Raw genomic sequence first — 14104 nt, 5'->3', positions numbered from 1 at the left:
AGGGCAGTGCACCAGAGTCCTGAAAGCACAGGACTGCCCACCCTATCTAATCCTGTCCTGCTTGCTGGGGAGCATGTCACAGCACTGGATGTCTCCATCCTGCCACTTGCCCAAATGGGCGGTGGCCATACTGACCCCTCAATGAGGCTCCTGGGCTCTGCCTCTGCTAACTCCCCTCTGTGCTTTCCCTGATGTGTGTGCACAGCTTCAGTGTGGTTTCGGCTGGGCAGAAATACCTGTAACCTCATAGCACACCACCTGTGGCCCTCCATGGCTTCCAGCTGGGATGGCTTCACACCAGCTGCTCTGGAGCAGCGCGGGCTGGGCCTGCATTTGTCTGTGCTCAGAGGGTTTGAGAGCTGAGCTTGTGGCAGCAGCACTGTGCTGGCACTTGCAGGGGCTCTAGCACCGTGCTGGTTCCCACCGCCCACGAGGGTCACTGCTTGGTAAGGACAAGCCCAGCCCTTGGGAGAGCCTGAGCATCTCAGAGGCTCTGAGGTCCCTACTCCTAACTGGCACCATTTGTGTCTTCCCTGCTTCACCACCCCTGTACCAAGCACCCAGTCTGCCCCATGGCCACACGTGTCCCCAGCTCAGCAAAGGGACGCTGAGTGCTTGGGGCAGGGACAGGCTGGGTCAATCAATGCCCATGCCTGTGGGGTGCTCAGGGAACCCCGCAAGCCCCAGAGCTGTCTGGCTCAGAAAGTACACAGCGGCGCAGCGGGGGGGGGGATGAGTGCTGTTTAATGCTCCTTGCCCTCAGAGGAACTGACTCCAGGGTGGGACAGGTCCCATATCATCACCCTTGGTCAGGCTCCTGCCCCGTCCGCCGCTCGTGAACTGCTGCAGGTAGAACTGTGCCGCGAGCTGTGTGGTCATCACCCTCAGCGCCAGGAAGGCAGCCACGACCTCAGAGATGAGGAAGGCCAGGAAAAGGCTGTGCACAGCCATCTCCAGCGGCAGCCGGATGATGTGGTCATCCGTTAGCAGGAACAGCAGGAGGGGGAGCTGGATCAGGAAGGATAGAAGGAGGAACCCAGCAAGCTCAGGCACCTGTTTGGGCAGAGGCTGCTGAGGGGGAATGTGGATGCCCTTGATGGGGTGGGTCCCCCCCTCTGGGGGGAACACTGCCCCAGGATTACCTTTCCAGGACCTCATAGGACTTGGCAACCTTACCTTCTCCTGCAGGTTCCCGATGTAGCCCAGGTAGAGCCGGGCACCTTCAGTCAGCGTGAGGATGAGGAAGGCAGCGAGCAGGAGGAGCTGGTAGTAGCGAGGCAGCAGGCTGTACTGCAAGAGGGGCCCAGCCTCGTCCCAGGCAGCTCTGTGCCCGATGCCTCACACCCCATGCTCTGCCAGCCCCAACCATGCTGGTGCCCAGCCTTGCCTGCTAAACCCTCCTGGTTTAACTTCCCCTGCCTGGAAAGTTAAGTGGTTGCTCTCATGATTTCCATGTTCTTGGAAGATGTGGGATGGCATTTTTAGCCATGTGTGGGGACCCGTGTGTGATGACCAGCATCCCACCTCCATTAACCGTGTCTCCTGCACATTAAACCTGGCCTGTGAGCTTCCCCCCCACCTGCCCACCGCACAGTACCTTCAGCTGCAGCATCATCCCCTCGCCCAGGCACCAGAAGGGGAAGTAGCAGGCGTTGAAGTAGAGCATCATCTGGAGGGGGAGGCTGGCCAGCACCTCGTGGGCTAGGTAGGGCAAGGCAGGGCTGGGCAGGGCTGGGCAAGGCCCCCAGCACCACCACCACCCCCAGCCTTGCTTCCTGTGGGGAGCCCCTGCCTCGCAGCATGGGGGCAAAAGCCACTGCTTGCAGCAAATGCCCTGAGTTTGCTCCAACTCGTTGCTGGTTGGGCACTGGGACCCTTTGCTGCCAGCAGCATTGTCAAGCTGAGTGCCTGCAGTGCTGAAGCAGCAGCAAAAGCCTCCATCCCCGCTCTGCTGAGCCCCCCCGGGCGTACCTGGGCGGTAGATGTGGGCAGCGCCACTGTCCCATGTCTTGTTATTGATGAAAAGGGAGCTGCTGAATGCCGTCAAGCCCCGCCGGAGGTTGAGGGGCAGCGGTGTTTGTGCAGCCATGGCCAGCAGCTGAGCCCCGCTCAGCCAGGATTAGCAGGAGGGTGGATAATGAGATGACAAGTCAGGCTAATGCGTGGGGCCACCCGGCCATTGGCTCCCACGGGACAAGGCATCTGAGCCAGGAGGAAGAAGGGCTCCTTGGCTGCAGCAAGGAGGAGGGATGTGCCCCTTCTGCATCTTCACAAGGAAACACGTCACTGGCTGGGGAAGGGCATTTATTGCCATGGTGAGAGCTCCCGGTCACCCACACAGGAGCCCAAGGATACAGAGCATCTCCCTTACACAGTGGCTTGTGGGGGCAGCAGCAGGCGGTGCCGACCCCTCCACCACCATGGCAGGGACGTAACCTCCCCATGCACCCCACACAGTGCTCTGCTCTTTGGCACCCTCTCCCAGCTGCATTGTATCAGCATCATTATTGCTTAAAATTCCCTGACAGACGAGGATGCCTGTGAAAGATGAGGATGTGCCCCCTACCACAAACCCCTTCCCTGCAGACCCTGGCAGAAGGGCTATCACAGCCGGGGGTGCTCCTTGCCAGCGCCCATGTTTCCAGTGGATCACCGGCTCTGTGGTGGTCAAGATGAAGTTGATAAAATCGAGTCTCGAAGCTCCCAGACCCACAGAGCATTTTACCCTTCGCTGGGATGGGCTGTCCCTGTCACGGTGGGGCTCTTGCAGGTCTCTGCACTGCTCCACTCAGCACCGCCGCTCCCCGCAGGGATCCTCACCGACACTGCTGTGGCTCAGGGCTCCTGGTAAGGGCGGCGTGTTGGAGCTGGTGTGTGCCAGGGGGAGGCTGAGCCAAAGCTGGATGGCAGAGGAAAGGGATGGTGCGCTGGGGCCTTCCTGGTTGGGCCTACCCAACAGGCAGCGGCTCTTCTCATGATCTTCAGCCTTCAACCTGTCCCAGAAGGTGCCTCAGACAGAGCCGCTGCTGACGCCAACAGTGCCCATCCAAGCTCTTGCAAATATTGAGACTATTGTAAAAGCGGTTGTTAAGGGACAGGCACTGGCAAGGAACATGAGAAACCAGTTAAAAAGAAGATTCTTCTGTTTGCTAAAACCAAAATGAAGCTGTGGAGCTCATTGTCACAGGCTGCCAAGAAGAAAGAGGTGAGCAAAGCATGATTAGACCAGTGCATGACTCCCTCTCAGTCATGCTGATCAAGGGCTCAGAGGTGCAAGGTCCTCGCCAGGCAGGTCCTGCACAGTGAGCACAGTGCAGGGTGCTGCACATATCCTTCCTCAGGTTCTTCCTGGGCACCTGTGATGAGCTAGTGCTGACTAGATAATCTTTAAAGTCCCTTCCAACTCAAACCACTCTGTGGTAACACCCAAGCACGGCTCCCACGATCCCACTCAGGACAGCTCCTTGCATGTTCTTACAGTACCATTGGGAAAAAAAAAAATAAAACAATAAAAAATAAAAAAATAAAAAATCCTACACTTAATGGATTTCACAGGCAATCAGACCAGGTATGGAAAAAATACATCATGCTGTTAAGTGTTGGTCTGTTGCTAGATAAGGATGGTGAACTAAGGGAGGATGATGGATGAGAAGAAATACCCACAAGGTCCTTCTGGTCTATTTGGCCATATCTGGACAGGACATCTGGAGATGTTACTGGTGAGGACACACACTCCACTGTCTTGGGGAGGGTGCTAGCCACAACCTGTAACACTGCACATCTCATAAGTGGCACTTGGAAGGCTCATCTGGGCTCATCTGGAGGCTTTTGGCCACCACCACGTAGCTGGGTTCATCTCCAACAAAGAAGAGGGGCACCAGCCCACAGTCCGGGGGGAGCGTGCCACTTCTGAAAAGCAGAAAGAGCAGATGGAGCAGGCTGTGCTGGGGCTGCTGCCAGGACACACACTGAAGAAAGAAGGAGCAGAGCAATAGGGAGTAAAGGGATAAAATCAAAATAGCATCCCAGCGCTGCTGTGCAGCAGAAGAAAAGGAAGAGGGCCTTGGAAGGATTTAAGCAGTGTGATGACAAACAGCGGCTCTTGCTGACATGTCAGAACAGGGATTATTCAAATGTCACCTGCAGACTTTCCCTGGGCCTAAAAAAAACATGCACTGTGCTAGCTGGGGTGTGCACCTCCATCATCTGGGTGCACCAGTGGGATGGAGCTCAGGGATGATCCCGCTGCCTCAGGTGTCTCCAGACACCCCAGCCAGGCAGAACAGGGAGCAGCCTGTACGGGAGGAGCTGCCCAGCAGTCTGACTGCCCCAGCAGCAAGATGCATGGTGCAAAACCACATCTGTTCACAGGGTGTGGGGATCCGGAGCTGCAGCTGGGCCCCGCACGCACGTCCCTGCCTATGGTCACCACTGGTCACTCTGCCTGGGAAAAGCCTGGCAGCGAAGCAGAAGACACTGACCAGAGATGTGACAGATGACTGGTGACACTGCTGTCCAAGCAAAGATCAGAAAGTCTGGAAATAAAGATGAGCTAGACATGGGACACATATAGGAACCCTTCACAGAGAAGATCCCAGGACCACCTGGCTGACCTGCTGAGCTGTACCCAAGGAGCTGGAAGGAATCAGAAAAGATCCAGATCACAGGAACAGCACTGGTTTCATTCATAAGGGGTGAATCAAATTAAAAATATAAATTATCTGGCTTTGGGATCAGAGTAAAACAGTGACAGATGGAGAACAAAGCTCCCCCAGGACTGAGCACTGGAAGCTCTCTGTGGGGAATCTCCCAGCTCTGTGGGGAATCCCCCCAGCTCTGCTCGGCTGACAGACCTGGGGCTCTGGACTGGCCAGGCCCACTCCTGAGCTAGGGACGAGGCCCTTCTGCCAGCAAGAGGAGTAAAACACAGCTGCAGAGCACTGATGTGGAGAGCTGAGATGAGAAAGGTAGCTTGGTCACCATGTGACAAAGAGCGGAGGACGATCAGAACACAAACACGGGCTTGAAGAACGCTAGGCAAACCTGAGGCCATCCGCATGCTAAATCTCCCTGGCCACCCAGGGTGCTCCTGAGGGCTGGGGAGAGGCTGGGGAGAGCCACAGGTGAATGCTGCAGCCATGCAGTGTGCAGAGAGGGTGCGGATACTGGGCTCCACAGGGATGCGCTGAGCTAGGAGGAAAGAGGATTTGGGAAGGGGAAATGTGCTGGAGGGCATGTATTGGCCACAGAGAGCAATGAAAGGCACTCATGCTATTAACAGGGACAACAGACGTGCTCGGGGGCTCTCATTGTGCTTCTTGACGAGCGTAGATGCAGCTCCCACTGGCTCCCCTGACACCAGTGTCTGCAGTTCACAGCAGCTCCTTGCCAGCCATGTGGTGCCCACGCTGGCTGCTGGTGCCAAGCCTGCTATCCCCAGGATCCGTTTCCTGACTTTCCAGTGTGAATTTCAGCTGCAGACCCTCAGGCCCGGAACTGGCAGTTCGCACACACAGGAGCTACCTGGGAAGGTGACTGCTTGGTGAAAGAGGCCAGGTTCCTCCAAGTCTCAAAGGAAAATGATTCAGGTGCAGTATTTGAATTGCTCCACGGAGCTGCAGCTCTCTTCTTGAGGTGAGCGCAGCATCAGGAGGACGCCGCCACGTCTGGCATTAGGAGCCTTTCCCTGTTAGCCAGGACATATCGCCAGTTCTAGCAGAGACAAAAACAAGCAGCACTGTGAGATTTTTCCTGGCACGCATAAGTGAAGCTGTTCAGCATGCTTCCCAAGTTGCTGGCCACATAGGTCAGGTGCTGCTCTGCCACAGCACTATGCTGCACCCAGTCCGGGTAAGACATCCTCAGGGATTGGGAGAATTCAACCAAATGGCAGGCATGCCATCCTGGCGGGTTTAGGCACCAGGGCTCTGCAAAGGGCATATAGCAGCCATGCCCTGCCTGGGATGGGGTTCTCCCAGCGTGGCTCCTGCCAGCTCCACCACCCAACACATCATCATTGCCCACAGAGAGGCCAGTCTGGGTTGCAAAACAAGCACATGGTCATAATCACCATCTCCATGCAGGAATTGGAGATGTGGCCCAAGCAGGGGGCTGAGTGACCCTTCTGTGAGCCCTACACTCCCATGTGGACTTAAGACCCAAAACTGAACGTACTTGCCATGACGGACAAACAGCCTAAAAGGTGCGAATGCAGTAGGAGACAGAGAGAGAAAAAACATCTGGGATTAGGTGGTTCTACTTGTTCTGTGCTCACCGAGTCGCCACGGCTCGCCCCAACACAGGGGCCAGCAGCTCTCCCCACCTGCCTGGCCACCCACAAGAAGTGGCCTCCTTCCCAGTCCCTCCCAGTTCCAAACTTGGTGGTCAGCAACCACTGCCTGATTCACAGGTGCTCCCAAGTGCACAGGGGTGCCCTTGGCATCAGGCAGTGCTGCCCTGGTGGCAACAAGTGCCAGGCATGCCAGCCTCTCAGGCCAGCCTTTCGTCTCTGGCCCAGGGGGGAACAATCCCATCAAGTCTCTGCGAGGGTATGGATCCCGATCCTGGTGTTCAAGACAAATCCCCTGTGTGCAGGATGGAGGAGGCCGGGAGGCAGCACATGGGGTGAAGGAATGAGTGGGGCAAGCAGGGAGATGTGAGCAGTGTACAGGATGACAAAGATCTGTCTGGTGCTAGTGGTGTCCTGGCTGGGGATGCTCAGCCTTGCCTTGCACCATGAGGGTAAGCTCAGCCCCAGCACCACTGGTTCCTGCAGTGCACCTACTTACTCCACATCACGCTTTCGGATGGTCCTGCCGGCAGCCAGGACTTCAGCCACCTTGGAGACGATAGGATCGTAGTTCATGCTGGCCACAGCCACCACCTCATCACTCCTAGGGCCAGGCAGAGCAGAGCAGTTAGAACAGCCCAGGGTGGCCACATCTCCATCACCCACAAAGCAATATACTGGAGAGAAGCGGGAAGCAAAGAAAAACACCCTCTGCTCCAGGGCCAGGACATGTCCCAAGGTGTGAGCACTGCAGGGACTGTGATGTGGGACAAGAACAGGAGAGGACTTGGAGAAGGTGCTCAAGGCTGGCCCCACTGGTCTCATGTGCTGGCCTGGTGAGCAGCACCAGGGTGCCAAGAGCTGTCTCCGTCCCACTGCCCAGGAGTGGGATCCCCGACACCTAAGGGAGGTGGGATGGAGACAGCTCTGGGCACCCTGGCACCTGGGAGAAACACCAGAAAAGGTGGATCTGTTGATGGACAAAACGCTGCAAGGATGCCCAGTGGTCACTGTCAACCATACAGCTTTGCTGTCCTGTGCTGAGGGCGCAGAGGGGATGTTAGCAGGGACTTCCCAGTGGCACACTTGGTTGTGCTGCTCCACATCACTTCCTTGGGACAAGAGCACCCACCTCTGAGCTTGCTCCACAGGCAGCAACAATCACAGAGAGGCTTAGGTTCTGAGCAGAGCAGGGCTCCTCACCAGACACCTAATGAAGCACCAGGACAACTGGGTGGCCAACTCCACATCCAGCAGCACATCCCAGTCTGATTAACCTGATGGTCAGGATCCCATTGCTGGTGGCACAACACACGATCAAAGGCTGAATGTGAACTGAATGAAGCCGAAGGAAGGAAGATGTAAAAATGCTGGAGAAGATTTGGATAAAGATGAGAAGGCACAGGACAAATGAGAAGGGCACCTCTGCTTTGAGGTCTGCAAAATTCAGCCTGAGCATAAATCTGAGCATATAAGTCTGGCTCAGGGGATGACTCATAAATAGGTAACCAAATAAACAAACAATTCAATGATTAGAGAAGGTGCATAAGATATTAAATACTGGTGATGTTGTTGAATAAGTTGAAGAGTGGAAGCACCCAACAAATCAAGATCTGCTATTCAATCTGCCACCAAAGAGCTCCATGACCAACAAAGACCAGCATGGGGAAGAAACACATGCCTGGCCTGAGAGGAGGAGAGCAGAAGCCATGCTTCAGAGAAAACTTCATCTTCATGGAGCCATGACAGCTGAAGTCCTCTCTCTTAGCTGTCCCACAGAGCCATGGGGCAGCAACATCACAGGCTTCCCTCTCCCACAGGCAAGCACAGGAATGTAGAGCAGATTATAAGCCTCAAATCTTCTCCAGAGATACTGAGCTCTTCCAAACTGGCCAGACCCAGAGACGGACCGACCTCAGGCAGGCTCCTTCAGAGGCTAGACCTGCAGTTCCTGCCCAAATGCAGAGGAGTCCTGTGGAGCCAGCACAAAACAGTATGTGAGAGCTGCTGCATTGACCAGAGCTCTAGAAAGGCTTGAGTGCCATTGGAAATCCCACCCTGAGGCTACTCAGCTCACTGCAGAGATGTGCACGTACAGCAGAGGGGCACTTCTGATAGCAAGTGGCTCTTCCATCCAGCAGACAAGGTAAGAATGAGCAGTAATGGATGGACACTGATGAGACATACATTCACACTGGAAAACAAGCACTCATGGCAGGCAGTAAGGATAACTAACCACCCAAGAAGATCACAAAGCATGTGCGTGTTCAGCAGAGTTGCCTGCTGGGCTGTTACTTTTGAGGCCTGTTGCTGTGATGTAGAAGAGCTCTCCAACTTCTGAGCCTGGATCTCCTCATCTGGTTGGCCTTACATCTTGTGTAACATGAATGAGGTCCTCCACTCTCCCCAGGACTGGGCAACCTTCCCTAAGGACATAACTCTGCTGGATTTCTGCTCCCAAATGAGAAACAGAAAGTGGATGGAGAGGGAAAGATGTGCTATTCTGAGGGAAGGAATAACCAAGGTAAGCAATGGAGAGCAAAAAGACAAAATTCTGCCAGCTGGGATGTGAATGCAGCCCAAACAATTTGTAGGGCAATGGTGAAGTGGAGAATCCCACATCAGTAGTGGCTTGTAAACATTTTGTCTGACAGACAGGGAAGGCCAGGAGGAGGCCCTTTTTTTCAGGTGGTCTTTTGAGGCAACAAGGGTGCCCTTTCTGAAACTGGGACTGTGAATAATCAGAAGTCTTGGCCTAAAGACCGAGGAAGGGTGAATGGCCTTCCCTTCCTCTGCAGGGTTCAATGCAGTGGAAATGGTGCACCATGAGGAAGACAACCACAGCTACCCAGAGAATCTCCCATGATCTCCAAGGTCTTAGGGACTAGGATGACATCAGTCTGTTCTGGAAGAGGTGCTGTGGTGAACACAGTGTCCCATGAGGACAACTGCAAGGCACTCCATCCCATGCACATCCCCGCACACGGCCTCATGCTGACCTCTCAGCAGCTCACCCTCAGCTCTGAATGTGGGTAAACAGTTTTATTCTTCAAACTCTGGAAAATAAAATGTTTTTATTATGAAAGCTGATGCTGAGAGCAGGCTCCAGGAATGGGCATCACCAGTGTTTCATGCAGGAACCGAACCAGTGCACACCAGAAGTCCAAACCATCAGGTGGACGTGGAAAGCAAGAGGAGATGACCTGTTTGGGACAGTGTCCTCAATCCAAAAGCATTAGTACCAGTAGCAGGACTATCACCAAACAAGAAGAAAAGGAGGAAATGCTCCCAGTTGACTCTCACAGCTGGGCAATGAGAGAGGAACCAGCCCGAGCCCCACCAGCTGCAGTACCTCTGGCTCTCTGCACGGGATGCCGTCCTACCACACCAAAGCCATCTCCTGGGGCCCCTCCTGGCTGGCAGAAGAAGGCAGCTCTCAGCACCCACCCCATGTCAGTGCTGGACCCAGTGTGAGGCCGTGCACCACGCAGGGGATTAGTCACCTTGCTCAGAGCCTTCCTCTTGAAAGGGCTCTACAGATGTTTTATTAAAGTGGTCTGGCATTTCCTTTCTAATTAGGGTTGGGATAAATAGCTAAATCTGCTGTGCTCTGATATGGGAAGGAGGAACAGGATGATAGTTCAAAGATTGTATGCTGGAAAGAAACACATGCCACTGCAGCTCTCAGGTGCCCAACCTGATAGCACTGCATTTTCTGCAAGCAGATGACTGCCAGTGATTCCATGGGACCAGTGATGGGCCAACATGAAGGGACAGCACAGAGGGACAACACAATGGCTGCAGGTATCCAAGTTGTGGCAAAAGCACATTAACTCTGCAAAACCACTGCAGCAAAACTGTTGAAATGGGTTTTAATCTTCCCCTGTCTCATGCTCACTGTGCAAACCGTGTATTTTAAACAACAGGAGCAGCTCCAGCCAAGGGACACAGCCAGAGCAGAGCACTGGGGGCATGGCTGGCTGGCGGCAGCGGGTGACACAGCTCTGAGCTCGATGGGTACAGCTGAGAGGAGATGAGCTGCTGGGCTCCCTCCTGAAGCCATGGGGACAAGAGGTCACCCTCGGAGACAGGGACACAATGGGGAGGCAGCAACAGGGGGACAAGAGTGGCCAGCCCAGTGAGGTGATCTCTGCAGAGCAGGAGCTGGATCCTGCCAAGAGCTCCCTGCCAATCCCCGCATGAGCACGAGTGCCTGCTGGCCTTACAGCTGCACTTGGCAGCCCTTGCTCTTGAGGCTCTTCAAATCACTTGAAGAAATCCCCTTCTGCAGGCATGAGGAAGCTCTTTGGCCACTGACTTCGGATTAAAATGGGATAAAGGCAACAAAAGAACAAACAGCAGCAAATATTCTGGGAATAAATTTACAACACACAGTCTAAACAGCCAGCTGTCTAAATAGCCAGGGCAATGGCTATTGACATCCTAGCTGTCAACAGATCTCATGAAAAGTATTCCCAAACAGTCTCCCAGCCTTGGGGACAGCTGCTTTTCAGTCCAGGTGTAGTAAAAGCTCCTGAACTCTTGCTAACTTTCACAGCTTGTTAATAGACAGGGGAGTTTTCAAAGCTTAATTTGTCAAACCAGAAACAGAAAAAGCGATGCCTGACCGGTCCAGCCTTGGTCACAAATACTAACACATTGTCAACATGGGAAGGAAATCTTTGAAGGAAATAGTAAGGAACAAATTAACAGAAGCCATTATTTGCTCTCAGATGATAGGCGAACAAATCTGGCAGAGATACTAGGTCCAAGGAACTGCTTAACTTGCTTTACACTCAGCACATCATTCCTCTAGTGCCTGGCAGTAATGCATCTGTATGTGCAGTTTTATTAACGTCCTGCAACATCAGTGTCCAGACAGAAACAAAACTGACTGAAAGAATCTCCGGCAAAAATATTTTCCAGCCTACCAGAACAAACTGAGACAAATGTCCGTGTAGGGACACAGAGAAGAGAAACACTTACTTGGTATAAAATGCAACAAACTTCAGTTCGTCTAAGTCCCCTTGAATCACAACATCATCAAATCCTTCCCCATGGCCTGAAAGACAAAGAAATCATGGGTTGGAGCAGGTGAGTCCCTGCCCTGCCGTCCCACAGACAGGTGGATGGCCCTGGTCACGCTCCCCGCTGGCCCCCCAGCCTCACCCTGACACTGGTGGGGAGGCTCAGCGTCACCCTGCTTCTGTACCTCCTCCCCTGCGTGGCACCGCGAGGTGACACCTCCCTCCCCTATGCCTTCCTGCACCTCCCAGTGCAGTCTTGTGTGAAACGACTTGGGGACGACACCTGTACCAGCCTAGACTTCAGTGTGTGGGAGAAGGAAAGGGATGAACCCACATGATCACAGGACAGTTGCTGAGAAAACAATTTCCAGAGCAAATGTTTTGCTCTACTTTTTATTTGCTTAGTTTGCCCATGGAATAAGAGGTTGGACCTCACTTCTTTCCTGTGGATTCAGCCCTGGCCCTAAGAAAGAGTATTATAATCCAGAGCTAGAGAAGGGGGAGTCATCTGGTAGTCACTAAGAGATGGGCATTGGAAGACACAGGTACAAAGAAGCACCCAGGCTTGCTCAAAGAGGTGCACGTTCACAGAGACTCCTTGTTCATGCTGGGCAATCCGAAGCAGCCACAAAAGCCCTTCTGGCATTGCAAAACAAGAGATGTCCCTCCACAGCCACCCTGGGCCAGATGAGGCAGCTGGAAGAAAAGGCCCTGCGAGGTATCCTGTGCCTGTAGGCAGAAGAGTTTCAGAGGAGATACAAAAACTATCATGTGCCAGGAAGGAAAGCAGACCTGAGACAGAGGCTGGCCCAGAGGGGACACAAAAGAGAAGGTGGCTGTGACTTCTGTATCCCAGGGCACCTCCACCAGCACAATCTCTATGGCAGCCCTGGGGACCCCCTCACCTGCATATCGAATGCTCTTCCCAAACATAGCAGTCCAGAGGTAGGGGATGGTGCTGATCTCCGTGCCATGGGCCAGCATGTTCAGTGCTGCTATACGGCCTGGAAGGCAGAAACAGCAGAATAAACAATGGAGCTCTGAGTCTGAGCAAGCATCGGGCCCTCAGGTCACAGCACATGGGGCAGCTCGAGGTCCTGGGCTGGCCACTTGCTCTGGGAGCTGTAGGACCCAGCCCCGGGCAGCCCATCTGGGGACGTGTGCCTGCAGCCTCTCACCCTATGAGCTGATGGGTGCAGCATGAAATGCTTCTGACCCTCCCCAGGGCAAGGAGAAGATCAGGATCCTGCAGGGACTGATCTCCTAGGGACACCTCAACCTAGGAGAAATGAGTGTAATGTGTGATTGTCAGCATGTGTATGTCAAGAAGGCTGACAAATGAATAGGTAATGGACAGGATAAAATGCACATTTCCAAATGTTGAATGCAACTACACAGTTTCCATGTTCTCAGTTCCCATTCTCTTCTTAAAGTGTTAGAAATTTCCTGGGTATCTGGAAACGGCTCTTCTCCTCAAGCAATTTTTGCTGCTGCAAAGGTACTGAAAAGCACCTACCATGCATATGGGCCATCTGCCAGTGAGGAACGTTCACTTTCTTATTGTTCCTCAAGGCCAGTGGGAACATCACAGTGTCACCAGCTGCAAACACTCCGGGGATGTTAGTCTGCATCATCTGAAGGGAGGAAGCAGAATTGCATGTTGGCGGGGTTTGCACCCTACAGGAGCAGCCAACAGGGAACTGCCTGAGACCCACCAAGGTCCCCAGGGGCAGGAGGTGTGTGTGTGTGGACACCCACAGCATCCAGGGCCAAAAGAGCTGGGGCTTTGCAAACCCATCGCTTCAAGGAGGGTGTGCTGGCCCAAGCGTTTGGCAGTCCTCACATCTCAGCATCTAGGGACAGACTGTCACCGCGCTGGTGGTTCAGAGGCCAAGGCAAGTCCGGCTTGGAGGAGCCAGTGTGACCAAGACAGCTGCAGCTGTGGGGGCTGCAACACCAGGCTCACCTTGTTGACCACAATGAAGCCTTTGGAGTCGATGTTGATGCCACTCTGCTTGAGAAATCCCGTTGCTGGCACGGCACCTGTGGGGGAAAGCAAAAGGCTGTTTTTTCTCTAGCCCTTATAAATCTGTTGTGGATTGTTGACTGTTATGAAGCAGTCAATGAAACAACAGGAGAATGAAACTGGAATCTTGTGATTCTTCCAGTTTGCAAAGTTTAGAAAAGTTACCATTATTTAGGGGCTTTTTTCTCCCCAAGTGTCAAGGAGAAAAATACTGTCTTCTATGGCAGCAGCAGCAACAAAATAAAATAATACAAATAAATAAATAAATAAATACACCAGATGGAAAAAAGTTTGGGCTGTAAGAAAATAAAAAATTGAGAGAATTAAATTGATTTTTTTTTTTTCTGAAAAAAAAAAAACATAAAACAAAATGAAACTTAATATAACACAAATGTTTTCAACTTCGTTTTATGGGCGTTAGGACCTAGAAAAGACTTTTTCAGCTTTGTTACAGATACAAGCATAGGGTGGAAGCTGGTACACCTCTGCCTGCACCCTTCAGCCACCTGGCCAGGAGGAAGATGACTGTCCCGTCTCCTCCAGCACCAGCACTGTCGAAGCAAAGGACTGCTGGCCTGATGGGACCAGCACTCAGCAACACAGCAGCAGCCCCTTACCTATACCAACGACACAAACGTCTGCACGTAGGACCTTCCCACTCTTCAGCACCACCTCCTTCAACTTTACAGGAGAGAGGGGGAAATTACAGTTATTTTAGAGACAAAAAAAAAAAAAAAAAAAAAAAAAAAAAAAAAAAAAAAA

The 14104-nt window shown here is 53.1% G+C and overlaps 2 protein-coding genes across 6 annotated transcripts in view; both read right to left on the bottom strand.

Annotated features, from left to right (window-relative positions):
* Positions 1–726: 726 nt before the first annotated feature.
* LOC118174731 (transmembrane protein 17B-like) lies at positions 727–3283 on the bottom strand. 5 transcript variants are annotated; one of them, XM_035340317.1, is made up of 5 exons: positions 2821–3283; positions 1972–2774; positions 1598–1701; positions 1177–1290; positions 727–1053 (listed from the first exon to the last, which is right to left on the bottom strand). In XM_035340317.1, exons 2-5 carry the CDS (start codon positions 2087–2089, stop codon positions 760–762), a joined length of 630 nt encoding a protein of 209 aa, XP_035196208.1. In that variant the 5' UTR covers positions 2090–2774; positions 2821–3283; the 3' UTR covers positions 727–759. The 5 variants fall into 5 exon arrangements, 4 of the variants coding, with proteins under 4 accessions (XP_035196208.1, XP_035196206.1, XP_035196207.1 ...); XM_035340315.1 differs by having other exon boundaries at positions 1598–2774; XM_035340316.1 differs by having other exon boundaries at positions 727–1290.
* A 1390-nt stretch (positions 3284–4673) lies between these two features.
* AIFM3 (apoptosis inducing factor mitochondria associated 3) overlaps positions 4674–14104 on the bottom strand; it is a 40473-nt gene continuing 31042 nt past the window's right edge. The window contains exons 14-21 of the mRNA XM_035340895.1: positions 13960–14023; positions 13283–13359; positions 12833–12950; positions 12222–12320; positions 11276–11351; positions 6789–6893; positions 6175–6195; positions 4674–5712 (exon numbers count right to left, since the gene is read on the bottom strand). Of these exons, the coding sequence (XP_035196786.1) occupies positions 5673–5712; positions 6175–6195; positions 6789–6893; positions 11276–11351; positions 12222–12320; positions 12833–12950; positions 13283–13359; positions 13960–14023 (600 nt within the window). The 3' untranslated portion in view covers positions 4674–5672. The remainder of the gene's footprint in view (positions 5713–6174; positions 6196–6788; positions 6894–11275; positions 11352–12221; positions 12321–12832; positions 12951–13282; positions 13360–13959; positions 14024–14104) is intronic.

This window comes from Oxyura jamaicensis, chromosome 15 (genome assembly GCF_011077185.1).
Source record: "Oxyura jamaicensis isolate SHBP4307 breed ruddy duck chromosome 15, BPBGC_Ojam_1.0, whole genome shotgun sequence".
NCBI classification, from domain to species: Eukaryota; Metazoa; Chordata; class Aves; order Anseriformes; family Anatidae; genus Oxyura; species Oxyura jamaicensis.
The sequence above is the reverse complement of the archived record's forward strand: the minus strand, read 5'-3'. Positions and strand labels throughout refer to the sequence as shown.